The 27,964-nt window shown below is 53.0% G+C and overlaps 1 protein-coding gene across 4 annotated transcripts in view; it reads left to right on the top strand.

Moving 5' to 3' along the window:
* Window positions 1-27,964, top strand: part of LOC122364108 (myotubularin-related protein 13-like) — a 64,157-nt gene that overhangs the window by 13,094 nt on the left and 23,099 nt on the right. For 2 of the 4 annotated variants that reach the window (XM_043334182.1, XM_043334184.1), the window contains exons 4-23: window positions 12,554-12,682; window positions 14,780-14,869; window positions 15,840-15,969; window positions 16,990-17,122; window positions 17,888-17,996; window positions 18,903-19,085; window positions 19,468-19,587; window positions 19,996-20,196; window positions 20,535-20,716; window positions 21,111-21,128; window positions 22,048-22,159; window positions 22,531-22,737; window positions 23,129-23,242; window positions 23,739-23,997; window positions 24,364-24,535; window positions 25,042-25,191; window positions 25,511-25,607; window positions 25,991-26,183; window positions 26,518-26,651; window positions 26,972-27,147. In XM_043334182.1, coding sequence (XP_043190117.1) covers window positions 12,554-12,682; window positions 14,780-14,869; window positions 15,840-15,969; window positions 16,990-17,122; window positions 17,888-17,996; window positions 18,903-19,085; window positions 19,468-19,587; window positions 19,996-20,196; window positions 20,535-20,716; window positions 21,111-21,128; window positions 22,048-22,159; window positions 22,531-22,737; window positions 23,129-23,242; window positions 23,739-23,997; window positions 24,364-24,535; window positions 25,042-25,191; window positions 25,511-25,607; window positions 25,991-26,183; window positions 26,518-26,651; window positions 26,972-27,147 — 2,909 coding nt within the window. The remainder of the gene's footprint in view (window positions 1-12,553; window positions 12,683-14,779; window positions 14,870-15,839; window positions 15,970-16,989; window positions 17,123-17,887; window positions 17,997-18,902; window positions 19,086-19,467; window positions 19,588-19,995; window positions 20,197-20,534; window positions 20,717-21,110; window positions 21,129-22,047; window positions 22,160-22,530; window positions 22,738-23,128; window positions 23,243-23,738; window positions 23,998-24,363; window positions 24,536-25,041; window positions 25,192-25,510; window positions 25,608-25,990; window positions 26,184-26,517; window positions 26,652-26,971; window positions 27,148-27,964) is intronic. The other 2 variants (XM_043334183.1, XM_043334186.1) reach the window with 1 other exon arrangement.

The raw sequence follows: 27,964 nt of genomic DNA, 5'->3' as shown, positions 1-27,964 counted from the left end.
CGATACCGAAACTGGGGTTCGGACTGGAAACTGGTTTCATAGTGAGACTAATTTTTAAAAGCTTGACACCGAAAATAGGTACCGACTGAGCTCTGTTTCTGCGATCAATGGCGTTGCTCAGAAAATATTCTCAGAATGTGTGATCTGTTTTGAATCGGGGACATTAGCCCGAAACTGATCTCTGAGACCGAAAATGGAGAAACTGTTTTCTCAGTGTGTGCGGATTGTTCGTTCGGTCTCGTCTGCCACCGCTGAGCCCAGTGTTTCAGACATTGAACGAAAGAAGTTCATAGTCTGTCGATAGCTAGATGCCTGTCGAGTTGCGGAGCAGCCGATGCATGACGCAGACCGGGTGTGTATGTGTGTGTGTGTGGGGGGGGGGTGCGTGTGTGTGTGTGTGCGTGTGTGTTAAGCGCAAAGTGGCCGAGGCGTCGGCAGCGGACCAGGTGTGTAGTGTAGACAGAGTGGCCGAGGCGTCGGCAGCGGACCGGGTGTGTAGTGTAGACAGAGTAGCCGAGACGTCGGCAGCGGACCAGGTGTGTAGTGTAGACAGAGTAGCCGAGGCGTCGGCAGCGGACCAGGTGTGTAGTGTAGACAGAGTGGCCGAGGCGTCGGCAGCGGACCAGGTGTGTAGTGTAGACAGAGTAGCCGAGGCGTCGGCAACGGACCAGGTGTGTAGTGTAAACAGAGTAGTCGAGGCGTCGGCGCCGGACCGGATGTATGCGTATGTCGATTTGCAGAAATACGGAGGCGGCCACTTAGAAAATACTTGAGACCTTTTTACGAAGAGACTCCTTGAGTGCTAAACCGAGCCTCCAAGGTGAATGGCTGAGATGTGTATCTGCGGCAGCGTATGTCCATCAAGTTGCGTTCGGAAGCGCTTCTCGAAATGCGTGGTCTGTTTTGACAAGGGGCATTATCCTAAAGCTGGTCTCTGAGACAAAAAAAAAGAGATGCTGTTTTCCAGTCCCGGCGAAGAAAAAAAAAAGAATGTCGAGTTGCGGAGCAGCCGAGGCGTCGGCGGCGGACCTGTTGTATATGTATCTACGTATGTATGTATGTATGTATGTATGTATGTATGTATGTATGTATGTATGTATGTATGTATGTATGTATGTATGTATGTATTCACGTCATAGGGCACATCCACGTAATTGAGGCTTTCCTGTACCCTGGAGTCGTTAATATAAAACGGACGATCAGTTGGGTCAGCATACACATACATACACATGCACACATCTAACCAACCCCCCACGTTGCCTCGTCAACAAGTGCTGCTTTATCTCGCTATTGAAGCGGCTCCCGGGCAGGTTTCGTGTCACGCTTGGCAAGATGTTATATGCGATGACAATAGCGTGTCTGAACTACGCCTGCCAGACTCCGATCGAATCGCCGGCGTGACTAAATGGTCTGCGTTCCGTGTTGTACGGTACGGCGGTGAACATCTCCACGAGTGACCAGGTCGCCGGCGATCGACTCAGGCTCTGATGTCACTAAAATGCGCTTTAGTAAGCTAAGTGCCTACCGTGTTGCAGAGGGCCGAGGTGACGGCGGCGCACCTGGCGCCTGTAAGTTGCAGAGTAGCCGAGGCGTCGGCGGCGGGCCTGATGCGTGTGCATGGGTTGCAGATTAGCCGAGGCGCCGGTGGCGGACCCGATGTGTGCAGGGGTTACAGTGCAGCCCAGGCGTCGGCGGCGGGCCCGATGTATGTGCATGAGTTGCAGAGTAGCTGAGGCGTCGGCGGCGGTCCTGATGTACTTACGTGCAAGGGTTGCAGCGTAGCCGAGGCGTCAGTGGCGGACCTGATGCGTGTGCGTGAGTTGCAGAGTAGCCGAGGCGTCGGCGGCGGGCCTGATGTATGTGCCGTTGCAGAGTAAGCGAGGCGTCGGGGGCGGACCTGATGCATGTGTGTGAGTTGCAGAGTAGCCGAGGCGTCGGCGGCGGACCTCATGTACGTGCGAACATGGGTGGAGAATTGTTTTCAAAGTTGGTATGGCGCCAGTTGCTTGAAACAATAATATCGTGTTTTATTCTTATCAAACTGAAATCCTTAAATTTCGTAGCTTTTACCCTGAAAAGTTGGTATGGCATTGCCATACCATCTTTTAAGTTGGTGTGGCGCGTGCCATGCCTGCCATACCATATTCTCGACCCATGTCGGTGCAGAGTTTATGGGGTGGCTGAGGCTATACGACGGCGGGCCTGATGTGTGTGCATGAGTAGCAGAGGAGCCGAGGCGTCGGCGGCGGACCTGATGCATGTGCATGAGTTGCAGAGTAGCCGAGGCGTCGGCGGCGGACCTGATGTATGTGCGTGATTTGCAGAGTAGCCGAGGCGTCGGCGGCGGACCTGATGTATGTGCGTGATTTGCAGAGTGGCCGGGGCGTTGTCGGCGAACCTGATGTGTGTGCGTGGGTTGCAGAGTAGCCGAGGCGTCGGTGGCGGACCTGATGTATGTGCAGTGCAGAGTAGTGATGTCAACTACGGAAAATCGGAATACCGATACCAAACCAAGTACCAACCTAGGGTGCATTATACCAACAAATTACCGAACACATTAGGAATCAAATACCAAGTACCGAGTTGGTATCAGTATGGTATCGGTATACCGAAAAGTTGTATCCGAGGACATCTCTACTGCAGAGTAGCCGAGGCGTCGGCGGCGGACCTGAGCATGTGGGTGCCGAGGCGTCGGCGGCGGACCTGATGTATGTGCGGTGCAGAGTAGGACGTCGACTACGGAAAATCGGAATACCGATACCAAACCAAGTACCAACCTAGGGTGCATTATACCAACAAAATGCCGAACACATTAGGAATCAAATAGCAAGTACCGAGTTGGTATCAGTATGGTATCGGTGTACCGAAAAGTTGTATCCGAGGACATCTCTACTGCAGAGTAGCCGAGGCGTCGGCGGCGGACCTGATGCATGTGGGTGCCGAGGCGTCGGCGGCGGACCTGATGTATGTGCGGTGCAGAGTAGGACGTCGACTACGGAAAATCGGAATACCGATACAAAACCAAGTACCAACCTAGGGTGCATTATACCAACAAAATACCGAACACATTAGGAATCAAATAACAAGTACCGAGTTGGTATCAGTATGGTATCGGTATACCGAAAAGTTGTATCCGAGGACATCTCTACTGCAGAGTAGCCGAGGCGTCGGCGGCGGACCTGATGCATGTGCGTGCCGAGGCGTCGGCGGCGGACCTGATGCATGTGCGTGCCGAGGCGTCGGCGGCGGACCTGATGCATGTGCGTGCCGAGGCGTCGGCGGCGGACCTGATGTATGTGCGTGCCGAGGCGTCGGCGGCGGACCTGATGCATGTGCATGAGTATGTATGTGCGTGAGTTGCAGAGTAGCCGAGGCGTCGGCAGCGGGCTTGATGTATGTGCAGTGCGGAGTAGCCGGGGCGTCGGACGCATTGCAGTTGCAGAGTAGCCGAGGGGTCGGCGGCGGACCTGATGTGTGTGCATGAGTTGTAGGGTGGCCGGAACCAGGTGTTTTGTGTGTATCGCGTAGCAGGTTGGGGTGCCGCGTTGCACGACCCTTCAAAGCGTGCCTACCAGGCTCCCCGGTTTCCTTTACGATTGTGTGTGCGCTTAATATGCCTCTGAATAGCTGCGCGTCAGTCGCCGGGGAACCATCCTCATGGTGGCGCCGCGTCAGTCGCCGGGCAACCATCCTCGTGGTGTCGCCGCCAAGGAACCGCACTCCGCTGTACGTACCCCCGAGCCGTGCTCGATACGCCTCACCTGCCGTGCCGGCGTTAGTGTGCCTGACCATAGAATCCTTGTAGCCGTTGGTACTCCCCACAGCTTCCCTGGCTCCCTTCTCGCTCGCTCTCCGCTCCACTCGCCGGCGGCCATGTCGGCGTTAAGGAGTGCGTGATCGGATAAACCTCGTAGCCGTTGGCACTCCGCACGGATTCCTTAGCTCACTTCTCGCCCACTCTCTGCTCCACTCGCCGTCCGTCGCAGTCGACGACTGCCGTTCGCGCCTCTCAGCTCTGCTGCCAGCGGCGCGCCCGTTCCTACACTCCCCTTCGCACCACCCCTAGTCAGGGTCTGCCCCGCGTCTGTCGGCGGGGTGATTTATCTGTCTCCGACCCCCGTCTCCCTTTGCTCCGGTCACGTTCAGTGGCGCCCGGGCAGGGTCCTAACCTTCCATAGCCGCGTCGCCGCTATGAGTTGATTTGCCTGGACAGGGCTGGTTGGTGGGTGTGGGCAGGCCGGGGCAGGGCTGGATTGGGGTGTTTTTACCGGTGCAGTGTGAGCCAGTGGGCATGCTGACTCTTTTACCGGTGTGGGCATGGTGATTTTGTCGCCTGTATGAGGTGGGGTGGGATACGTTTGTAGGTAATAGTGTGGCATTGCAAAGTTTAGATAGGTATTGGTGGGGACTGCAGCCTCGCCCTCATGCGCCTGATTCGTTCTGTACGTTGGTGTGGGCGTGCATTAATTCGCTTTTGTAAGGCATTCAAGTACCACTGACATATCTCATATTTTGTTTGTGTTGCTTTTCCCTTTCACTGGCGTTGCCAGCACTCAACATTTCGTTCCTTCTCCGGTCAAATTTTAGCTGTGCTCTGGTTCTGACGTCTGGTGCTCGAACGCCGTCTTCTTCAGACGGCTGGGTTCTGTCGGCACTGAGGAGAGGGGAGGGGCACTGAGCCCGTGAAGGTCGATTGAGGGAACTGGTAGAGCTGCCACTTTTTCACAGCCGTCCAGCCCGGTCACGCGGTTTTTGGTCCGAGTTGTTGACCACCAGTCGTGTGGTAATGACTGTAATGACGAAAGTAGCTGATCAGACTTAACGAATGGGATAAATAATGCGTAAGCATAGGCTATCTTTGTCCTCTCTGCCTTGCGAAGGGAAACCCTGAACTCTGCGGGTCGAAGTATCGTTTTGCGATTACGTCGAGTGTGTGTCTGCGGACTTTGTTTGCACCAGTCCTTGGCCTTTGCAGTCTCAGTCGGACAGATATCGTACGCTATCTCGCCGACACTTGTGAGTAACTTCCTTCCTACCGTCCCCCGCCTGCCTGTCCAGCGCAGCGGAAGGATGTTGATATCACCGTCCAACTCTGTCCCGTGATCGTCGTTGTGTAATGGTGCGGTTACACCTCCCATACCCAGCACTTCCGTCCCCCTGTGGTCGCTGTCCTACTCCTCGCCTCCCCCTGCCAAATCTGGAGGAGCGCCAGCCAACGATTGTTCGCCCATTGAACACGCCGGGGTGGGCGGGGGAGTGGTGGGGGCCGGGACTCCGCGCCTGGCTGATTGATTATTCGCCAGAGCGGGCGATGGCTCTCACAAGATGAGATCGGGCGCTATTCTTGGTGGGTGCTCTGCTTTGAGATTGAAAATTTGAAATTGAAATGGATAATAGAGTCCTACATCTCCTACGTGCCTACACATTTGGAATAATGATTGTTATGTTCGCTTGTGGTATAAATTGTCTCATTTACCATTTGGTGCAAACTGCAGAGGATGATTGTCTAATTGCAATTTGGTGGTGCAAAAGGCAAGAGTGGTTGAGCTGAGCGAGGAAAATTGTCGAGCTGACAGCATGACGTATGACGGCGGGGCCGGCGAGGGGCGAGTCACAGAGCTGCATTGAAACCTCACTGGTGTCTGTCGCGATAACCCCGTGTGTCAGTGTGCGTCCTGCACCGCTGCAGGGGGACCCAAATAAGGACCGACAGTACCAACTCGGTCAGGGGTGAGGTCCCGATACGGACCGACTTTCTCGGACCGAATGGACCGCCCTTCGGTCCGCGGCCGGGTTTTGCAACTGCAGCTGAGTTGGCAGCGCTCCAAACGCGACCGGACGGCGTGCGGTGAGGAGCGGTGCCCGATGGGGAATGACGCGTGCTGCCGTGTGCAAAAGACGATAACATAATCGATGAGCCGGGGACGAGTGGCGATGTCCCAGAGACAGACAGATGAGTTCGGAAGATGTTAATATCGGAAAAGGATATGCCAGGTCCACTCATTGAGAGAATCACCAATGCCAAACATTTTTTTTTTCAGTGGGGTGGTGCTGCTGGTGCAATATGCTGTTTGCTCTTGGCTCCTTTATAACATTTTTTTTATTGTGGTTAGGTTTTTTGCTAAGGTGATTTCCTAGAGTCTGCACAGCGGACCTTTATTTTGAACCTTGGAATGCCTTTATATGCATACTCGTTATGCATTTGATATGCACTGACTTTCAAACAGCACGCAGAGTCTAATCTGAGTCTGGCCGCGAACTTCACTGATCCGTTTTTGCTGCTGATCTCACTGAATCAAAAAGCCACCATCAGGTCTGAATACCAATGTGCGCTGGGAACTCTGACAGCGGTCAACATGTGGTGGCATATCGATGATGACTGTTATCGATGAGTGTCGATAAACGTATCGACTGCCCTGTCTGACCTCTCCCGTCGGAATGACCCCGGGCGCGGCCGGCCGACTCGTTTGAATGCTGCGCGGGGGCAGAGGTGTAAGGTGGGCGGGGTAGGGAGGGGAGGGGCTGGGTGCGATCGACAGCTCTGCTGAATGGCAGGTGTCCAACAGCGGCTCAGCCGGGCCAACTGATCAACCTTCAGAGGAAGGGGTCAGTGAGCTCGAAGAACTCAGTCACTCACTGAGAAAAAAAATTATTCCCCTGGAACACCTTTAAGGGTGTGTACCAAACTGCACCTCGCTGGGGTGTCAGACGGGTGTCACTTTTGACACCAATACAGGTGTCATTGGGAATGAAACACCGGGTGTCTGACACCCTTTTAGGTGTCTGACACCCTTTTGGGTGCACACCCAAAAGGGTGTCAGACACCCGGTGTTTGATTCCCAATGACACCTGTATTGGTGTCTAAAGTGACACCCGTCTGACACCCCAGCGAGGTGCAGTTTGGTACACACCCTTAAAGGTGTTACGAGAGTGTCCATTGGATGCCAAAAAAGGTGTCGACACATTCTTACATTTATTGGTTCAAACAGGCATAGGTATCGCATACAAACATGACATTCCTATCTTGTATACAGCAACAAACTATAAAGTACAAAAAAAAAATATGGGCTCTATATTTATGGAGAAATCCAATGAAAACTCACCGAAACACATCGGGTCCATTCACAGTGAGAAGTTGCTCGCATTTCAACAATGATAATTAACCGTCGATTATCTCCAACCAGATGTTATTCCGCAGTTCACTTGCTTTCGTTTCCATGGTGCAATGCTGTGTTGTCATCCTCACTCCAGACTTCAAATTTCACCGAGTACCGCCCGCCTCGTCATTTGAATAAACACGGAGCAAGCTACAAATAAAAGCTAAACATTATCATTAACGCACAATCACTTGAAGAAGTACACTGCGAACAACGTTCGGCGCCACTATATCCACATAAATTCAAAAAAGCCCTGCCATCACTCACACCGCACACGCACCACGTGGCCAGCCGCCGCCAACTGAAATCTAACGGCTTTCCTGCAAGGTGGCGCTTTTTGATCTTCGCATGGTTGACGCCGTGACCGGCACACAAATGACGTCACACAATGCAGCTTGCTGATTGGGTAATGATTCAAACCACTGGACCTGCTGTGGTTTCTAGCAGTGCTACGGAGTCAGAGTCGGAGTCTGATGGAGTTGGCAGTTCTGGCCGGAATAGGAGTCCATTTTGGAAGACAGAGCGGGAGTCCGAGTCACTGAAAATCCGTTAGACACCGCATCCTTGGTTCCTAACACAAGTGACGTCAGAACAATTTATGTGATGATTTGGGTTCGAATACACGACAGCTTTCAAACATTTCATGACTCATGCTGGAATGTTCCTCAACAAATGACAACACACGTGAAGGTATCACGAGGGTATCAGATCCCTTTTAAGGAACATTTTTTTTACACCTTTTGAAGTGTTGATGGTTTAGGGTGTTTGACACCCGAATGGATGTTGGTGTAGGCAGGGCTGCGGAGTCGATGGATTTTCAGTGACTCCGACTCCGACTCCGACTCCGGCTTCCAAAAAACAACTCCGACTCCGACTCCGGGTAGAACTATCGACTCCGACCGACTCCAACTCCGACTCCCGACTCCGCAGCCCTGTCAGGTCTGCGGAGTCGATGGATTTTTCGGTGACTCCGACTCCGACTCCGGCTCCGGTTTCCAAAATCGACTCCGACTACGACTCCGACTCCGGTCAGAACTGTCGACTCCGACTCCGACTCCGACTCCGCAGCCCTGGGTGTAGGACACCCATTAATGTGTCGTTCTGAATCCCACGTGTGTTTAAAAGCGCGTTGCACTTGAAGGTTGTCATCGTGGTGTTGTACACCTCCATGATTCCCAAAACAACATTTTTGACACCAATCTGGGCGTTATATATGACACTGCAATGATGTCCGACACCCGTGAGACACCCCATGGGAATATTTTTCCTCATTTTTTTCACGCTGTTTTTGGTGTCAGATCCTTTTGCAAGTGTCAATGTGACACCTCTAGCAGTGTCGGACACTTTTAACATTCCGCTTTAATAAATGGCAACACCTGTGAAGGCATCATAAGGGTGTCAGATGCTTTTAAAAGAACATTTTTGACACCTTTTAGGGTGTTTGATACCTTAGAGTGTTTGATACCCGGATGGGTGTGGGTGTCGGACACCTATTAAGGTGTCATGCTGAATCCCATTAAGGTATATCTAAACGCTCGCATGCGAACGAACACTTGAAAGGGTGTCATCGTGGTGTTGTACACCTTAATGATTCCCTAAACAGCATTTTTCAACACCAATCTGGGTGTTCGATGACACCTCCAATGGTGTCTGACACCCGTAAAACACCCCTGGGGAATAATTTTTTTTCTCAGTGCTATGCGCCAATGTTCAGTTTCCAGTCTCAGCATTTTGTACCCAGATCTAGTTATGCACACATAATTAAGATATGTCTCTGGAATTTAAATTGCAGCATATGCACGAGTGAGCGAGGCAGTATGCGAGTTGTGCATAATGCATAGCGCTCCCAGCTCATTGAAGCGCCGCTCTGCCGCTACTCTCGTGTAGCTGACAGACGGGTCCGTCTCTCTCTAGTCACGTCGCGTCGGGCCGGGCTGGTCCGCACCCCGGTGAGCCTCACTCCGACCGTACTGCCTCTGCCGGCCCCGGCCCGAGCCACGCTGGGAGACTGAGTCGTGCACGTCATCAATAGAGACTGCCAGTCTGATCTATTCTACAGTCACGGCTGAGCTGGACTAGTATTGGGTCAGATCGATGCTATTTGATGGCCGGTGGACAGTGGATTGGACGTTGACAGCACCCGTCGCCGCTGGTCGGTGAACGGTGGAAGTGCAATGGTCTGGTGGGCGCTGGTTTTGGCGGTCCGTGGACGATGAGCTTTCGTCGGACGGTATGGGACGGTGCATACCGAATGGTGGGTTGTATGGTGGGAGGGCAGACGTAACTATTGGTATGCAAGTTGTGGACTCCGGACGGCGCGTTGGATGAATGTCACATCTCAACACTAGCGCCTAAATAAGCCCGATCCAGTGTCATACCGTACTACATACGCTACGACATTCTTAATGCACTATCGCACACGATAGCCGCTGACCTATACGAGTGACATGTATCCCGGATGCCAAATAATTAGCATCACAATGGGCCCTGATCTGCTGGCACTCTCGCCGTGTCGTCCTCACGTATCCCCGCACAATTTATGAGTCATGTGGCACTCTCGCGTCCGTGCTGGTCCCACCCTAATCTTGAGTCACCGATAGTTATCATCCCCCGTTGGGCGTTTTTCACCCACGTGTCTGTCACCGTTTCTGTCTATCTGAGTTCCTGTTGGGGTGACTGCAAGCTACAACCGCGAACCCTGGATGGTTGACGGGTCACATCGCTCCGAATCTGCCCCGGATTTCTCACCACAGACGTAGCTCCCATCCGGTATCACTCGTGCATGTTCCGTGCAACAGTGGCGACTGCGGCGACGGCGGCGGCATGCACCGTATGGTCAGCTCAGCTCACTGAGGGAGTGGTCAGTGTAGGCCTCTCAACAGGCATGTGGGGCCGGGGTGGGGGGGGGGGGGTGGAGGCTCACTGCAGGGGCAGATGCCGGTCTTGCACGCTTGTGAGAGTCGGCCACGGCCGAGTCGTGTTTGCATGTTTTGGGCGCATTTTTCAGGAGTGGAGAGACTGCAGACTTGTCCCTGTGTGCAGCCTTGAGCGCTGGCCCAGTTTTTGGTCCGTTCGAGCATATAACTTGCCTCCGTTGGGAGTTGAAATCCTCTCAAAGCTCGGTAGCCCTACCGACTGCCGGGACGATATTGTCTGATGTCGACACGTGCAAGTGTGCAGGACACCCGACCCGCGCATGGCTACCGGTGGTCATGTGATACCGTTGGCCTGACAGTGGCAGGAGAGGGGGGGGGGGACGTGTGTTGCAGCCCATGACGGAGGTTGTAGCGTGGCGTTGCAACGCACACGAAGCAGCTCGCTGCTGCTAGGGAGGGTGAAGTTTTGCGTTCTTGACCATTTCGAAGGCGGATGGATACTCATTCCCATTATCTGTTATCTAGGTTGACTTTTTTGCTGCTTTTGGGGCCACGATGTGATTTCTCATGAACAGCCTCGATATTATTTACGGTTCATACGATAAATGTGCTTTCAAATTCCCCATTTCAGTCGTTACAAAAGTCAACATTCGCCTCCCATGACTCATTGCCACGTGGGCGGCCGTCTGTCCAGTGCAGTCGTCAGTCTGATGTGTTACCACCCCGCCCGCCCGGCCCTGGTGGCCCGTGGGGCTCCGCACGGCGTCGCCTGTGTCAGACGCCTCAGCCGCGCTCTGCCGAGTCAGACTGGGCTGGGGGCCGCGGTCGGGTCTGTGTTTAAACCATCCGGCGAATGACTGATCTGACAAGCCAAATGCCAGTGGCACGCCGCGGCTCGCGGCACGCCGCGGCGGCGGCGGCGACAGGGCGGCAGCGGTGGTGGTTATGGTATGGTAGCCCAGGAACACGTGTATGCAGGCCCGCCTTTGGTCTGACACGGCACCTGTCTCTAAGGGCAGATGGTTTTTATCGACTACAGTCGCGCCGCACGCTGCTCTGTCCTATAAAGTGACGGAGAGACAGGTTGATATGAGGTCTGGCGTGTGTGTTTTGCTACCCCTCCCCTCGCTAGGAAAACTGACTGTCTGGGCTACGACCTGCGCCTGTGTTGTCCGCTTTGACAGGATTGGATTGAGACCAGGCTCGAGCCAAATGGGGATCATCAGGATCAGAGGATTAAATCCGATTGCCCCGGATCAGAGCAGATTTCAGTCGTTCGGTAGCCGCGGCGCGCGCACAGGACATCCAGCCCCTGTCCGTGGTTCGCGTCGCTCCGATGACTCAGTTTGTAAACACTGTGGTTCGTCTGGAAAGGGACAAGCCGCGCTACTCTCTGAAGCTCGACCACTATCTCAAACCGCCATAAAATGAAAGGCCGGGACTCTATCAGATTATCCGCATAGCCACAGTAGCAGAGAGCTAACCGGTCGGGATCGTATTTTGCAAATGCAATCCAAAGAGAATGATGATCGATGTGTTGTTTCAAGACGTGATCCCATTAAATCTGTTGTTTTCGTCATCCTCCATCGAATTTGACGGTCCCGTAACGAATAGTGATGGCCGGCGTCTGGGGAGTTGCTCACTGGTTTGGCCATTGGTGTAATGATGTCCGATTCCCATTGTATGGTACTCTTATCTGATCTCTGTGGTAATAATGCCCGATGTATCCATACTAGTTACTCGACCCGTGTGGCCAGAACAGCACGGTCAAAGTCTCCCCAGCGCCGGGCGAACGACCCATGCCGTCCTCCCCGTGAGCTGAGCAGGACTGGCTGCGCAGGACTGAGTCAGCCTGTCTGTCGGCCGGCCTGCCGGTCTCGGTATCACGACACCAGCCAGTGATCGGTGGCCGCCCTAACGTCCCGTTCATCACAGAGATGAAATGGCCAGCCTCGGCTGTCAGCTACAGAAGGATATGTGAGATGCAGTCCATTCATTCGGTGCCGGCATACGAGCTGTGCTGTCGATGCTGTCTTTCTACGGATATCCTTGCGCAGTGTGCAGTGAATGTGTACTCGAACTTCGCCGCTGTTGTGTCTTATCGTTAGATATCGGTAATAGCAGAGTTCGGTGTTTTTGTCCCGCGTCTGTATCGCGAGCCGCTGATCCCTTCGTCTCAGTGGGCGCGCGAGATTTAATTTGAAGACTGATAAGCGATCGGCGCGACTCCTTATATGCTCACGCATCTTGAAATTTTATCAAGGGAGCGATGGATGCGACTGACTGGCATAAGCTGACCTCTGATGGCACGATGCGCTTTTTGACCTTTTTTGACCCGCGGAAAATACAAACCTCTCTGGTCACCGTTGACTCCTGCTGACATGACACAGCTATCTGACCCATGCTGACCCTGCATACCCATACCGACCAGTGACCACTGAACCATGCTGACCTCCACTGAATCATGCTGAGCTGAGCTGACCCCTGCTGACCCCGCTGGCCCCTCCCCTCTGCCCCCAGGAAGAGGAGACATTCAGTGGCGAGCGGAACGGCCTGCAGCGTCTGCCGACCATCACCCACCACAGCGTCATGTACGCACCCAAGGCGCTAGTGCTCGTCTCGCGACTGGACTACTTCGTCACATTCCGGGTAGGTGTCCGCCTTCCCCCTCCCCCCGGCTGTGGCCCCACGCTGTGCCGTCCCCCTCCTGTGACCCCCGCGGTGGGGGTGGAGGACTAGGCACGCGCCCTTCCGGCCCCCGCCGCGTCGGACGTGCCGGGTGGACACGGCTGGTGTTAAAGGCGCATTGCGTGACAGCTAATGGAGGATTTATGACTTCCTCGCACTGTGAGGGGTTGTGCTGCATGTCGCGCTTGTTTAAATGGAGGGATTTAGTTCACTTTGGTGTTTGATTATGAGCTTATTCAAATTGAAATATGCAAATGTTAAATCTCAGTGATTGCTGCAGTGCCCCCAAGCATCCGACCGATAGTACAATTTATCGATGGCATCACCGAATGAGTTGCGCTCCAGAATCGACGTCAATGCGACTTTTCCTCACACCAGAGCTTATGAACGCCACAACTCGCTCTTGCTGAGACCGGCAAGTCGGGTCGCATGCTTTGAAACATGAACGTTTTCGACGCTAAACCAAAGCAACACTCAACGCTGGCTTCACTGGCTGAGGTTTGGCACCTTAGTATCCAATCAAAATGTATTATCCATTCCCCCAAAATGTGCCTTGTTTTTTATGACACTGTCGTAGACAGAGACTCGGCGACCACGCTCGCGTCTCTAGCGACTAGCACATGCCTGTTGCCGCCTGTCTCCCACCAGTGAGTTGCTGGGTCAGTCGACGGGCACGACGCCTCCTTGGGGACAGTACGGACGGCAGCCACTTTCCGCGATGGCCCGACGGTGCGCCTGGTTTCCTGGTCGCTCCCCTCCCTCTCCCCCGAGTGGGGTAACAGACGGTCCCAGTGGACAGGCTGGCGAGTGACGTCACTGATTCAACGCCAGGCGGCCCGACTTTCCTGTCGAAGCCATTTGGGCTGATTGTCTGGTACAAATGTCTGTACTGGGATGTGCAGTCTCTGTCGCTAGAGCTGTTTTAACGAGATACTGGAATGGTGGTTTCGTCCAAGCTGCTCACTGCTCATCATTGTTTAGCGTCTGAAGACGTCAGTTAACATTGCTACTCCCACTTTTCGTTACCCATTGTTTTACTTTGCGTTATAAACAAGAAGTCATTCGTTGCTTTTCCTTTCCTTCGTATGCCTCAGTATGTCCAGCCTTTCCGGTCACGGCCGATTCAGCAAGATAGCAGATTTTTGAAATCTGAAAGCACCATCTTCAGTTCTCAGGCTTCACTTCAAGTTTATTTGAAGATAATGTCATACAACGTCAAATATGAAACGCCTCACGACATGCGAAAGCTCGCTTAGCCACATGTTGTTTTGTCTTCATTCAATTCCTTTTAATTTCATTCAATTCCATTAAATTTCACTTCCATTGCGAGGCAGTTGCTATCGGGTGCTCATTCTGTGGTTGTTTGCTGAATGTTGTGAGAAAATGTTTTAGCTAGGGCACTTTGTAGATTGCATAGCAGGACATTCTAGCCATAATGGTTCTGTATACGGCCGCTGCTTATCACAATAAGTCTTCATTTTTTCATGGCTTCCGCTGTTAGCGTAATTCGTGCATTGTTGGGCATGCAGTTTGGTAAAAAAAAACTGTTATTGCTCTGCATGCTCTGATAATCGATGAAGGCGGTTGCGGCTCCTTTTCGAGACCAGTGACCGTATGTTTTCACAATGATATCGACATGGACGGTATTATTGTGATAGCGGGCCATCACACACCCATATGTGTTATCCTGCTGTCTGGGGATGCTTTGACGATCTGCAGACTTTGAGCTCCCGCTGAACCTAAGAACACATACATACGTTGCCTTCTTAGTCCACCGACAAATGCTATCGACCATGGTAGCAAAGCAGATGTCGATGCCACGATTTTTATTTTGCATACTCGGAAATGATGTACCCATTCATGAAGGACTTGGAAATCTGCGACAAATATGAAGTAAACGTTGCACTACAACTGAAAAGTAAATTCTAACCGTGTGGATTGTTGTAACCACACAGTTTTCATGGCATCAACTCTCAGTCTCTCGCACTCACGCGAATATTGATACGCTAATGACATGCTCGAATGTTTTGTCTTACTTTCGTTTTCCTCTCTTTCCAGAACTGTTTGGGCATTTTGTACGCGGTCTACATGGACAGTTTAGGTCCCGAGCTGGAGGCGCTAGTAGGCAATATTCTAGGCTGTGTTCAGGTGAGTTTTCCGCGTGCGTCAAGTGTCGGGGAACCGTTAGCGACCTTCCCTCGTAAGAGGACAATGTCGCGTGATGGTGGTCGAGTGCATTACATTCCCGACTCAGCCGCCGTGGAGCCGCTTACAGGTGTCTCGGTTGAGTCGGCCGGATTAGTGGGAGGGGGGGGGGGGGGGGGAGGTCGCGGTATGACAGGGAGCGAGGGACGAGCGGTGCTTAAACTGGATTGCGTGCAGCGATTTGTTTGTGACGATTATACACGGAAGGGTACAGCACGTGGAATGCGGCCTTGCTTGTAAGGTGCGCCTTTGATTCCAGGAGATCGGTTAAATTACGTAAGTGGTTCGTTTGATAAGTGATAGTAGGCTGTGTTGCAGCTATCGGAGCTCAAATGTAGAAGTTCTGCCCGCCGCTGTTTGTTGTTTGAACTCAAATATCGTTTTGGAGCTGGTGGTGTCATATATCATCTGATGACTCTGCCATAACGTCTATCAACATTGAGCGCCAAGGTTCACTGTGTTCAAGTCGTCTTCAAATGTACCGCTGCAATATGCTCGAATCTTGTGTTGCAAGTCCCGTGCCCCCAGTAATTCAGCCCAGTATGCCCTCACCACCCCCATGAACACTCCACGCCGATGTGTACCTTCCTTTATCTTCTCTTGGAGACTGATTGCGATCTGTCTCCTGGTGCTTCCCCTAGCGTTACAGTCTGTGTCCAACTGCTACCCTCCCCCGCCCAAACGTCCCGCCTTCGGCTGGGCCCTAGCCCGGCCTAGTATGTCTAACTATCTGCTCTTTTCATGCAGTCTGAGTTTGACATCTTTCTGCTTCCTCTTCCGTGCTCTGATCTGACCAGTCTCTTTCACCGCCCACAGGTTCCCCCTCCGGGCGGCCCGCAGTTCAGTTTCAGTATCGTCCATCTCCTCTGTGTCCTAGTCTGTGTCTGACCCCCCCCCCCCCCTCTTTCCACAGGTTCCCCCTCCGGGCGGCCCCCAGGTGCGGTTCAGTATCGGTGCCGGTGACCGACAGGCGCTGCAGCCGCCGCTATCCCCCTCCATACCGACCACGGGAGTGGCGGTGGCACAGCTGTTCGGGCAGCTCGGTAAGGGGGGATCTCAGGGGGCATGAGGGGTCGCTATGTTAGCTCGGTAAGAAAGATATCAGGTGGTCGTGGACTCGTTGCACAGCTGGACGACCTCAGGGGACACAAGGGGTCGCTGAATCAGCTCGGTAAGGGGGATTCAGGGGACACAAGGGATCTCTGTGTCAGCTCGGTAAGGGACGATGTCAGGGGACACGAGGGGTCGCTGTGCTAGCTCGGTAAGGGACGACCTCAGGGGACACGAGGGTTCGCTGTGCTAGCTCGGTAAGGGACGATGTCAGGGGACACAAGGGGTCGCTGTGTCAGCTCGGTAAGGGACTACCTAAGGGACACGAGTGGTCGCCGTGGCACAGCTGTTGAGACAGCTTGGTAAGGGAGGTTTTATCAATAGCCTGGGACTCGTTAGCTGCTATGGTATGTGTTAGAACGGCCGATGTTGCCTAGGACTTGCAGTGAGGCAGGTCGGTAAGAATAATATCGTGGAGTGTAAGGAGTGACTGTGAGACAGCAGTCGTTAAGAGACATATGGTTTGCTTTGTCGCAGTTTGTTGAGTGTTTTAACGGTTACACAGCGTTGGCATGGGAGAGCTCGGTAGAAGCAGCATCAGGCATGGGTTTGGCTTTGACAACTGGTTAGTAACGGTCGCCGCGCCTTCCTGTATTTTCTGGGGACGCCCTATTGAAGTATCATTTTTGGCAATGCCTTACACGGAAAGTGAAGCTTTTCAGCCATTACTTATACAATATACAATGTTTCATAAAACATCCGAATCACGAGTTATGTAAAACCCGGTATCACTATGTTTTGTAATGCTCATTTTATCGTTGAGCACATTGATAATGCAATATTCCACTTATCCATGTCGCAACAGCTTCGCGATTATGTTGTGCACTGATGACCATTGCATAATGCTTACCAAGCGGCTGCTATTGAGAGTAGCACACGGTGTGCGATCCTTGTCCATCCATGCCACCAATATCGTTAGTGCGTCTGACGGGTCTTTTGGGTTTCTTCGACAGGCATTAAGAACGTAATGACGCTGTTCTGTGCGGCGATGACGGAGCACAAGATCCTGGTGCACTCGACGGCCTACTCACGGCTGACGGAAGCGTGCCACGCGCTCACTTCGCTCATGTACCCCTTCAAGTACAGGTATGGGGAACTGGGGTATAGGGAATGGCCGAGGAATGTGGCTGGGGGTACTGGTGCTCTAAACCTTGTGGTGCAAGAGTTATGTCCCACATCCATATTCCCAGTTTGGCTTAGGGTACTATGGCTGAAGCGTCCCGGAACACCGAGCTGACGGCATTGTCTGCCGTCGGGTTGTAGCTTTATCTCATTCGAAAGACTGACAAACACTTGGGCTGTCTGCAAGGTCGGCCATGCCTTATCTGAAATGCTTTCTTCCGAATATATCCTAGTCTGATATAGCGCATTCAGCTAAACTGGCTGGAAACTGTAGCGTTTTAGGGCAGTCAAAATGAGACCATCCCATCTTCCTTGGCGACAAGCCATCTCAGTGGTCGAAAATGTTCACCACCCACCCCACCATGTGGAACCTCTGACGCTAGCCTTTTGGTCATACGCTGACCTAACCGTTCTCTCGTGCAGTTTCGTGCCTACTGCAGTGCACACCCCGGTGTTGCCGTCGCCTCTGCAAAAGCTGGTGATTGTTTGGTATTTGTCAACATATGCCGGGTGTGACTGTCCTGTGTTAACTGACATATACCGTGTGCCTGACTCCTTGTTGTTATCTCCCTCAGTTACGTGTACATCCCGGTGTTGCCATTGCCTCTGCAAAAGGTGGTGACTGACTGACTGACATTGACCGACCTATACCGTGTGTTAGGCGGTGACTGTCTAAGCAGTATTTGCCGACATAATGTCTTGTGCTAACCTTGTCGTCGTCTCCCTCAGTTACGTGTACATCCCGGTGTTGCCGTCGTCTCTTCTGGAGGTGGTGACCACGCCGACTCCCTTCATCATGGGAGCGCATTCGTCCGTACTGCACGGCATGCCAGACCTGGTGAGTGGCCGAGACTAGGGAATAGGGACGGAACACAGAGCTAATAGGGCTGGTGACTGAGGTAGATAAAGGGAGGAGGGATGAGTGGTCGATCCGGAAAAGGGAGACAGGGATGTCTGGTGCGTTTTGTGAGGTGGGCGGAGAGAGGACGTGAAGGCTGTCGTTAGGCACCGTGTGGTGTGAATTGAGCCAGGATTTGTCCATTGGACCAAAATATGACAATATTAATGTGCGTGTGGAGACAGATCTAGCTGGCAAGACACACATTAATTTTGAAACCTCTGGATGTAAGGCTCTAAACTAGCCCACCCGTCCGTCTAAAACTCTTTGTCAGCTGGCCGGGCTATGAAAGGCAGCGGCCTCATTCTGTGCTGCCGTTGTGCTCCAACATAGCTTGACTGATGGATGGGTCTCAGTGGGTCCCCAGTGACGGCGCTATCTGGCCATTGTTTGCCGGCCGTTTGGGGCCGCCCGCCCGGGGGTCGGCCGGCTGAGTCGATAGGCCGGCGGGCTGTGGAATCAAATGGCGTCGCTGACGGGGTAGAGAGGGGACGGGGCAGTCTGGGGAGAATGATGGTCTGGCGAGAGGCGATGATGTAGGAGATGGATGAGCGGATAGCAGGCTCTCAGCTTCACACGTCATCGAATACGGATTCTTTTCTCACTCGCCAACTAGACAAGAAGAGTCCTCCCCTCCACCTTGGCCTAGGCCAGATCTGGACATAATTAGGACCTGTGTATTACATGACATTTCTCGCCAAATGAGTCCCCTCTGCCCTCTGTCTGTCCCTATTCTGAGTCCCTTCCTTCTCCCTCTGCCTCCTTTCTGTTCCAATTCTGCCCCTTTCCGTCCCCTTCTGACTCTCTTCAATCCCATTCTAACCCTGTCTAACCCTATCTCCTCAGATGGACGTCATCGTGGCAGACCTGGACGGCGGCTGTGTCAGCGTGCCCGAGTCGTGTATGATTCCCCAGCTGCCCGAGCCGGTCCGCTCGCTGGCACTTCACAGCCTCTCACAGGTGCTGCATCCCGAGCTGCACCGGTCCGACTTCGCCTTCCCCACACCTGTGCGGCCCTCGGCGCCCATGGTAAGTGCTGAGTCATGAGTGGATGTGTGGGAAGAACAGAGTTGGGTTGATATGAGAGGGGTATGACTGGATTCAGGCCTGTTAGTTGTTCCTGTCTTTGTGTTGTATGTGTGTTGGATGATTCTGAAACTGACATCGCAGTGGTTGCATACACATTTTCATGTTGCGCTTTTAAATTTGTGTTTGTTGTTTTTATCGCAAATTGGGAATAAGGTTTCAGTGCTAACATAGATCACTACATATCTATGACCAGGTGGTCTGTGGTGCTAATTATTAACGAATTCGCCACAAAAATAAATGCTACCAGGATAAAGATAACAGTAACACAGTGACACTAATCAGGGGTTTCCCCTAACCGACATCGGCGCGCTGTCTCCGCCAGATCCTGGACAAGGAGATCCGCGCCGTGTTTCTGCGGATGTTTGGCCAGCTGCTGCAGGGCTACCGCAACTGTCTGACGCTCATCCGGATACACCCCACGCCAGTCATCACCTTCCACAAGGTGGGTATAAACTACACCACACCCCTGGGTATATAATGCACTGCACACCAGTCATCACCTTCCACAAGGTGGGTATAAGATACACCGTTCACCTGGGGTGAAGGATAACTCCACATCTTTGGGTACGTCATGAGATACGCCCCGCACCAGTCATCACCTTCCACAAGGTGGGTACTAAATACACTCCACGACTGGGGTAAATGATACACACCATACCCTTCATCGTCCCCATGTTTTATTCGCTAGGACATGTTGGCGCCCTCTCGATGTTGGTAAAGCTAATCTCATTAATTTCCTGATACCGTAACCAGTAATTGCACCACACGATAGTCAACGTCTTTCTGTCAACCATCATTCTACCCTCTCCAGCTGACAGTCACCTGTAACGTCTCCCCTTTCCCGTCACAGGCATCGTTTCTAGGCCAGCGCGGCATGGTGGACTGCTCCTTCACGGCCCGCCTCCTGGACTGCATGTTCTTCACCTCGTTCATCGCCGAGCGCGGCCCGCCCTGGAGGCCGTGTGACATCTTTGACGAGGTGTACTGCGGCGTCAACGAGATGGTGCGGCAGGAGACGGCTGACCGGAGTTTGACCGTCACACATGTGCAGGTAAGTGATGTTTGGGAGGCTGTTAAAGAGCAAGAAGGTTAAGTGAGAGCAGCAGACAGTCACTGACGTGCATAGGTATTTGTTTCGGGAGTCGGGTATATTCGAACGGGTAAGTGTCAAGGGAGACTTCTGAAGACCGTCACAAACTTGCAGGCAAATAGGTGAGAGGGGACGTCGGGCTGCTCGTTACACTTGTCATGTATTTGGGGCGCAGATGGTTTGACATATTATTTAGGACTGATCGAAAGCGTAACATATACGACCACTATGAACATTTACAACCAAAGTGTGTCCATTGCTTGCGGGTTCATCGCTAAACTCCATCTACCCTCTTGCAGGAGCTGGCGCAGAACCTGTACAACAACGAGATCCCCAGTCAGCAGCCGTACGTGGAGAAGATCCCGCGGCCCACTGAGGGCTCGTTCCGGCGTATCCACCAGCCCGTGTTCCCCACGCTGAACGTGCACGCTGTCCAGCAAGTCATCGAGGAGGGTCGCTCCAAGACCAACCTCAAACAGAGGTCAGTACTGTGCTGCTGTTCAAAATGGACGAAATGGGAGGTTCAGTAACTTTGCTGCCTATAAGATGAGGGCGTAGGATTTTGTTTGGTTGTGGCGCAGGCTGCAGTGTGTTTGATTAGTTTTTTTTCACGTTTTTAGTTTGCGTTTTTAGCAGGCTCTAAGTTTTTACGAGCTTGACTCGGTTTAGTTTGTTGTGTGTGGTCCCGTCTGCATTCTACCATGAACTATGATGTGTGATAAGCTGTGTCCAGCAGTGTGTAACTCTGTGTATTGCCAGCAATTTACCCTTGTGAGCTCAAAGTCCGTGCGTGTCCGCGTTTCAATGTCCCGGCGGCCGCTGCTAACGGGGCTGCGGTGGCGGTGTGCGCACTCACTGTCCCTCCCCTTTCCCAGCCACGCATCTGGCGAGCGGTAAGGCGGCTCCGCCCTTCCCACTCCGACGGGGTATACTGTGTGTGTGTGTGTCTGTATGCGTCTGCCGGTACCACCCCGAGGACGGGTCTGTGCTCTGTCGCTCCGCCGCGGGGACGGTGGATGGGTGGCCTGTGACAGTTTAAACCTTCGATCGGGACTGGAGTGTCCCTGACCGGGTTGTTTTGTCTATCGCGTGGTGCGGATGGCTTCGCTTACTACCAATGATCTCTAGAGCTGCGGGCTGTATGCTCTACGAGTATCTGGTCTGAATCTCGGCCGCCCTGTGCTCACCTCGCTCGACTGACGATCTCTATCGACTTCAGCGGCTGCACCTCGCCCTCATCCACCCTCCTCTCCCCTCTCCCGCTCTGTCCTGGGCCTGCTGGCCTCTACTGGCTCCCTCTTGCCCGTTGTTGTGCCCTCTACCCCAGTGCTGCCCTCTTCCTGACGCGCGACCGAGCCCTGACGGGATCAGTGGTGGTAGAGTGCTGACTACTGACAGCCTGCTCTGAGCTACGCCAGCCGCACGGAGGGCCTGATGTGTCTGATTTTGTCTGGGTCTTGCTTTGGGATCTGGTCGGGCTGGCATCATTGGTCTTCACAGTGCTGGCCAGGGAATGCTATAAGGGAATAATTGCTGGCGATGTCGGAGCTTGGGAATGGTTATTACTTAGGGTGAAATGTAAGCATTCAATTTTTAATTGAAACGATTCAATGGCTTTGCGTGATTTTAGGTCATGTATTCTCAGACTCTTGGCCCTACCGATTTCGGGTTCATTTCTAATCGGTCTCATTCCCCACTGTTAGCATTTTGTTTGTCGTTGATTTTCGTCCCATGCTGCGCGCTTACCCGGAGTTCCTACTACCTGGCTGTGTATGGCCTGTGTATATTATTTTTTGCCTCTGTCCTGCGCAGGTTGGCGGCCATCAAGCCTCAGCCGAACCGGATCGTGCCGATGGGTCCTCACATCTCCACCCTGCAGCAGGATGGCCGACAGATCGTCAACAACTCGGCAAGGCGGCTCGAGGTCCGTACCGAGGGGTGAAGGTGCTGCTAGATTCGTCAGATTGGCGCACTTTATACGTTATACACCTTCCGTCGCCTCTATTTACGATAGTAGGGACTGGTAATGAACTATGAAGGCGAACTGGCGTACTTGTCACAAATGTTCTGATTGATCTGTTTGACGTTTAATTTTTTTTTGTCAACGTATTTTCCATGACCATTTTCAAGTCGGTACGGCGCACAGTCCGCTGCATATGTAAAGCTTGACTCTCAGCTAAGCTATCAGCTCTGCCCTCAACATCCCCGAAACTGCTAAACTTTAATCTCTCTCTAGCGGGGGCATCTATTCAACTCTGATAAACCCTAAACCTCGGTGTCACTCTACCTCGCCAGGTGCTGCGAAACTGCGTCAGCTGCATCTTTGAGTCGAAGATCTCGGACGCACGCAAGTCTTTCCCGGCCGTGCTGCGTGCGCTGAAGAACAAGTCTGCGCGCCTGGCGCTATGCCACGAGCTCTCGCAGCACGTGATCGGCAACAAGGCCATCCTGGACAACGAGCAGTTCGAGCTGGTGGTGCGACTGATGAACTGCGCCCTGCAGGTCGGTGTGTCACCTTTGGTTTCCCTTCAAAACTTAGGTCGGTGTGCCCTTCTCGTCTAGTGAACTGCCCTGCCGCTCCCCCAACCTGATAAATTGTGTTCTCCAGGCTGGTTTGTTGTATGTTGTAAGGGCCTGTCGGTCTGCGTGCCCTATAGCGTCGTAACTTTACCTTTACCGGTATAAAGACCCTGATGGATATTCCATACGGGAATATTCTGACATCATTGCAAGTGCTGGTACTAACAGGTTAGGCATTTGTCACTCACCAACTATCTCGACCCCGCCACCCATGACCCCATCGTGTCTCAGCATCCGCCAAAGTGCGTGACAATCTGCCGCAGGTGTAACCGTCCATCGTGAGTGTCTAACCGTACCTCCGTCCACCCGACAGGACGACTCTACAATGGACGAGCACGGTGTGGCGGCGGCCATCCTGCCTCTGGCCACCGCCTTCTGTCGACGGCTCTGTACGGGCGTCATACAGTTCGCCTACACATGTATCCAGGTGGGTGACAACTGACAGGGCGCGGTATGGGAGCGGGGCTCGACGACTCTGCACGGGCGTTATACGGTTCGCTTACACATGTATACAGGTGAGTGGGTGTCGGACAAGGCACCGTTTGAGGGTGAGACTGTGAATGCAGTCCAAGGTCTCGGCGAGTCTTGTATTGTCTGATGCATTTGCTGGTTGTTGTTATCGATGTGCCATCGATGTGCTGTGTTGCAACTTACCAATAACTTAATCGAGTTTCCGGCTAACTTAACTTGCTGTCAGCTGTAGTTGGTCTTTCAAACTTTTTAACTGTTTTTCCTTTTGGTTTTTCGTTTCCATGCGTAATGAGCGAGGTCAGTTTAGGCAGTCTTATCGAAAGCACATGAACTATCTGGTCTTTTTCGTAAGGCATGCCACATCGTACCACTCACAGTCGTCCGTCCTATGACGTTTAATGATGCGATCACACTAAGGATAAGATGTAACCCGCCACCTCTCTCCCCCGCAGGAGCACACGGTGTGGGGTAACCTGCAGTTCTGGGAGGCGGCCTACTACCAGGACGTGCAGCGGGACGTACAGAGGCTGTACGCGCCGCGCCACGAGGGCCGCTACGGCGTCATAGACGCCACCGGCTCTCAGTTCGGCTCACTGGAGGGCGACAGGGACCCGGGCGCCCCCGGCTGGCGGCCCGACAGGAAGACCGCCGAGCCGGCTGTGCTGGAGCTGGCGGCCGACCAGCTGCGCATGAGGTCACAGCTGGAGGAAGGTACGCGAGAGGAACAACCTAGAGGAAGGCTGGAGGGTGAGGGTTGGCTTTATGGGGGGGGGGGGGGGACTGAGGCGGCAATGAGAGGAATGATGAATGGCTAGATTTTTTTTCTGAACGATCAGGCTTGAATGACGGAGGATATTGAGGCGGAATATGGGAGCTGAAGCAACGTGAACGGTTTTATTGAATTCGTTACCTACTGGTGGACATTTCCTGTTCTTGTATGCCATTTCTTTCCTCTAATATTTTGAGTCAGGTTTTACAATAATATTCCCTTCAAATATCGTTTGACATCGCGCCGGGGTACGTGCCAGCCCTTGTTTGCCCACATGACGAGCCGACAACGCCCTTCTCACTCCCCAGCCAAGCTTCAGGAGCTGTCCAGTACCGAGGAGTCCACCGTGTACAGTCAGGCCATCCACTATGCCAACCGCATCGTGTACCTGCGCGTACCTCTGGACGTGGTCTCACACCGGCAGCGGATGAACAACTACAACGAGCGCGGCGAGAGCAACAGCAACAGTGTCACCAACAGGTATGGGACGGGAGATTAAGTCGTCGGGGTGTTAAGTGTGGGAAACTGCTCTTGCGTAACGGAGGGAAGATAACTGTGGCTGGAGTGGTGAGATAGCGTTTTGTACATATTTGCTTAATCTATATTAATGATGTTTTACCAAGACTGACAGAATAACATGCATTCTTTTCGAAGACAATAAGACGTCATGGCAAAACCAGCTTGTGACAAACGATTTTTCTATGACTATAGTTGAGTCGTTACGACTGGACATTTTGAACAGCTGAACATCTGGACATATTGTAGGTGCCATCGTAGTCTGCGTCACTCTCCTCTTATTGAAGATTCACGATTCGGTTAGCGCACTTATCTTCAAATGCTGTCGATTTCTCGTAACCGAGTGGTATGGCCAACAACTGACTGTGCGTTGATGTCGGTTTTAGGACGCCTCGGCGACAAATGCCATTTGAGACTGACTGTGCGATAGCCCCAGTCCTTAGCTGACCGTTCCCCGTCCCTATCGCCAGCGTGGCGGACGCGGAGACGGACAGTCTGACGGCCGAGTCGGGGTTCGAGGACCAGGAGGTGACCTCTGCTGGCGTGGAGGTGACCCGCTTCGTGTCCCGCTTCGTCGACAAGGTCTGCACCGAGGGACACGTCACACAGGAGCACATCAGGTACGCGGCGCGCACGGGACTTATTGTCAATTGCTTCTGAAGGAATGTGGCAGAACGTGGGTTTTATGGTGGTAATTCTTGAACTTGACTGGGAAAGTTGCTGCAAAGCTAGATAACTTTTGCACTGGTAAGCTCATGTCTTATCAGATTGAAATGTGATTTATTGGATTGTTAAGAGCCGAACTCTGTTAATTGTACATTTTAAACATTACTGGCAGCAAGCGTTCTAATATGAACACTGAGTCTAGTGCTGATATTTAATCTTGTGTTCTATTTCGCGAACCGTCTCTAACGTTCTCTGTTTTCTGGTTGACTGCAGGCAACTACATCAGATGGTGCCCGGTGTAGTGGCCATGCACATCGAGACGCTGGAGGCGGTCAGCAAAGAGTCCAAGCGGCTGCCGTCAACAAAGAAGGTGCGTGTCGTGTTCATGCTGTCTCAGAGGTCGAGCCGTGTCATGGAGCCGCAGAATCAGAATCAAGAATCAACACTCGTCTTTTTGAGCGTGTGACGTTGATATGTCGCCTTAGAACATGCATTTCTTTACATACAACACACTTGAAGCAGGGCCTTGAACCTGATGATAGTTTTTTTTTTAGCATGGAAAGATGACTTTCATGAGCGCGCTGTTCTCTAATTGGATTTGAGTAATATACTACCTGTCTTGCCCCGTCAACCCGTTCATCCTCTGACGTGTCTCCCGGGCTGGCTCGAACTGGCGGTCGCTGGTGTGTCTTGCCGGTGGACGTCACCTGTCTCTCCGCACCCGTCTGACCATCCGCCACCTCCCTCCCGCAGCCGAAGATCCTGATGCCGTCACTGCTGCCGGGCGAAGAGCTGCTGCTTGAGGCAGTGCGCTCCTACCTTCTCCCCGACGGACGGGAGGAGATGACGGGAGCCCTCGGTGGTCCGGCCTTCCTGCCCGCCGAGGGAGCCTTCTTCATCACAAACTACCGGCTCATCTTCAAGGGCGCGCCCTGTGACGCGTTTGGTAAGAGAGGGGGGGGGACTTACTTACGAGTTTGGTGTTGTGGGTGGATATTGGGAGATCGGGTGTGATAAAGAGTGTCTAGAAAGAGTAAGAAATGGGCACGACCACGTGGAGCGCGAAACTTCCGGCACTTCTTTGGCCGCGGGACATACAGTCAGGACTGTCGTCTGGGTTATGATGTGCATTTTTTAGTTCGATTAGTTCGATTTTTCTCTCCACTTAGTCGCTAAGCTTGGATTAACTATTGTGAACGCTCATTGTGTGTGATGCGCTACCATGATTGTAGTACCAGCGCTGGGCCAACTGGGCTGACGATGACCCCCTGTGTCGGCAGCGAGCGAGCTGGCCATCGTACGATCGCTACCCATCTCCTCCCTGACCAAGGAGAAGCGAATCAGCGTCCAGTACCTGCCCCACCTGGACCAGTGGCTCCAGGAGGGACTCCAGCTCCGGTCCAACACATTCCAGGTGCGGCGACCTCTTGACCAGACAGGATATGTATTTGTTGTGATAAATCAGTCTGACATCTGAGGGTCCCGACTACCGCATCAGGCCGTCTAATGCGGTGATTTATCATGGCAGTCTTGTTCTTATATGGGGGGTTGCAGGCCCAACAACTTTTCTGTAAAATTGATATATTATCTATTCCTTTTCGATAAGACAGGTGATCAGAATACACCAAGTTGTCGATCTAAGGAGGTAAATTGTCTTGTTGGTTCTACTTCCTCAATTAATTACCACTCACACAGTGTCGGGCTAATCTAACCCTTTCCCATGCTGTTCCTCAGCTGATTAAGCTGGCGTTTGACGAGGAAGTGACGGCTGAGTCCATCGAGAGGCTGAAGAAGCTCATCCAGCGGTTACGCGCGCCGCCGAGCATCGCCGAGCTGTTCGCCTTCCGCGGCCAGCACTTTGTCGCCGCGTCAGCCGGCTCCAAGGACAAACAGAAAAACGCCACGCTACGGTAAGGTCACGCCCGAGAGAACTTGGGAGATAGTGTGCCTCTAGGGCAATTATGAGCCAACTATAACGGCCTTACTCGTTCACGAGCGTGCATATTGCATATTGCCATGTGAATCAAGAAGGCGTTTTGGCTTAGTGGGCGCTGCATTGTCGAAAAAGAATGAGCCTTGGGGAGGATAATTGCGGTGATTTTTTTAAACCAACTAAGGATATTCTGCATCTCTTGCTGCTCGTCATCCAATAATTTGCCACAAGCACCGGGAACAACCTGTTTGTTACTCCTGTGGTGGGCCGGTCGAGTCCCAAACCATTGTCTTTTGTGACCGCGAGTTCGTGGGCGGTGGTCCCCAGTCGTATCAGCCGACTGAGACGCTCCAGTCTGCTGCGGGGCTCCAGTCTCCTGGGTACACTGAAACGCGGTGCGAGCCTGCCCCTATCGCAGCGTTCCCAGCTGTCAGGTCAGTCTCTGCCCCTCTCCGCAGCATCCGTGAGGTCAGAGCGGTGGAGACTCGGCTTCTGTGGCGGCTTCTGCGTGCTCCTGCAGCTGGTCCTGCTGACAGCAGAGCCGATAGCTGATTTGAGGCGCTGACTTCTGCGGCGCTGACTGCTGACGGCAGAGCTGGCCGTTGACAGTGACAGTGACTTTCCTGACAGCACATTCCCGCCCGGCAACAGGAAGGACCTGACTGATGACATCTTTCTTGACAATGACACTCCTGGCCCACCAGCTACATTGCCGTCCTGCCGAAAGCGCGGCACTCGTATCTACCCAGGAATCGGACGCCTTCACATTATCTCATCTCTTCATCAGCAGTTTG

This window comes from Amphibalanus amphitrite, unplaced genomic scaffold, assembly GCF_019059575.1.
Source record: "Amphibalanus amphitrite isolate SeventyFive unplaced genomic scaffold, NRLGWU_Aamphi_draft 000656F_arrow, whole genome shotgun sequence".
NCBI lineage: Eukaryota > Metazoa > Arthropoda > Thecostraca > Balanomorpha > Balanidae > Amphibalanus > Amphibalanus amphitrite.
The sequence above is the reverse complement of the archived record's forward strand: the minus strand, read 5'-3'. Positions and strand labels throughout refer to the sequence as shown.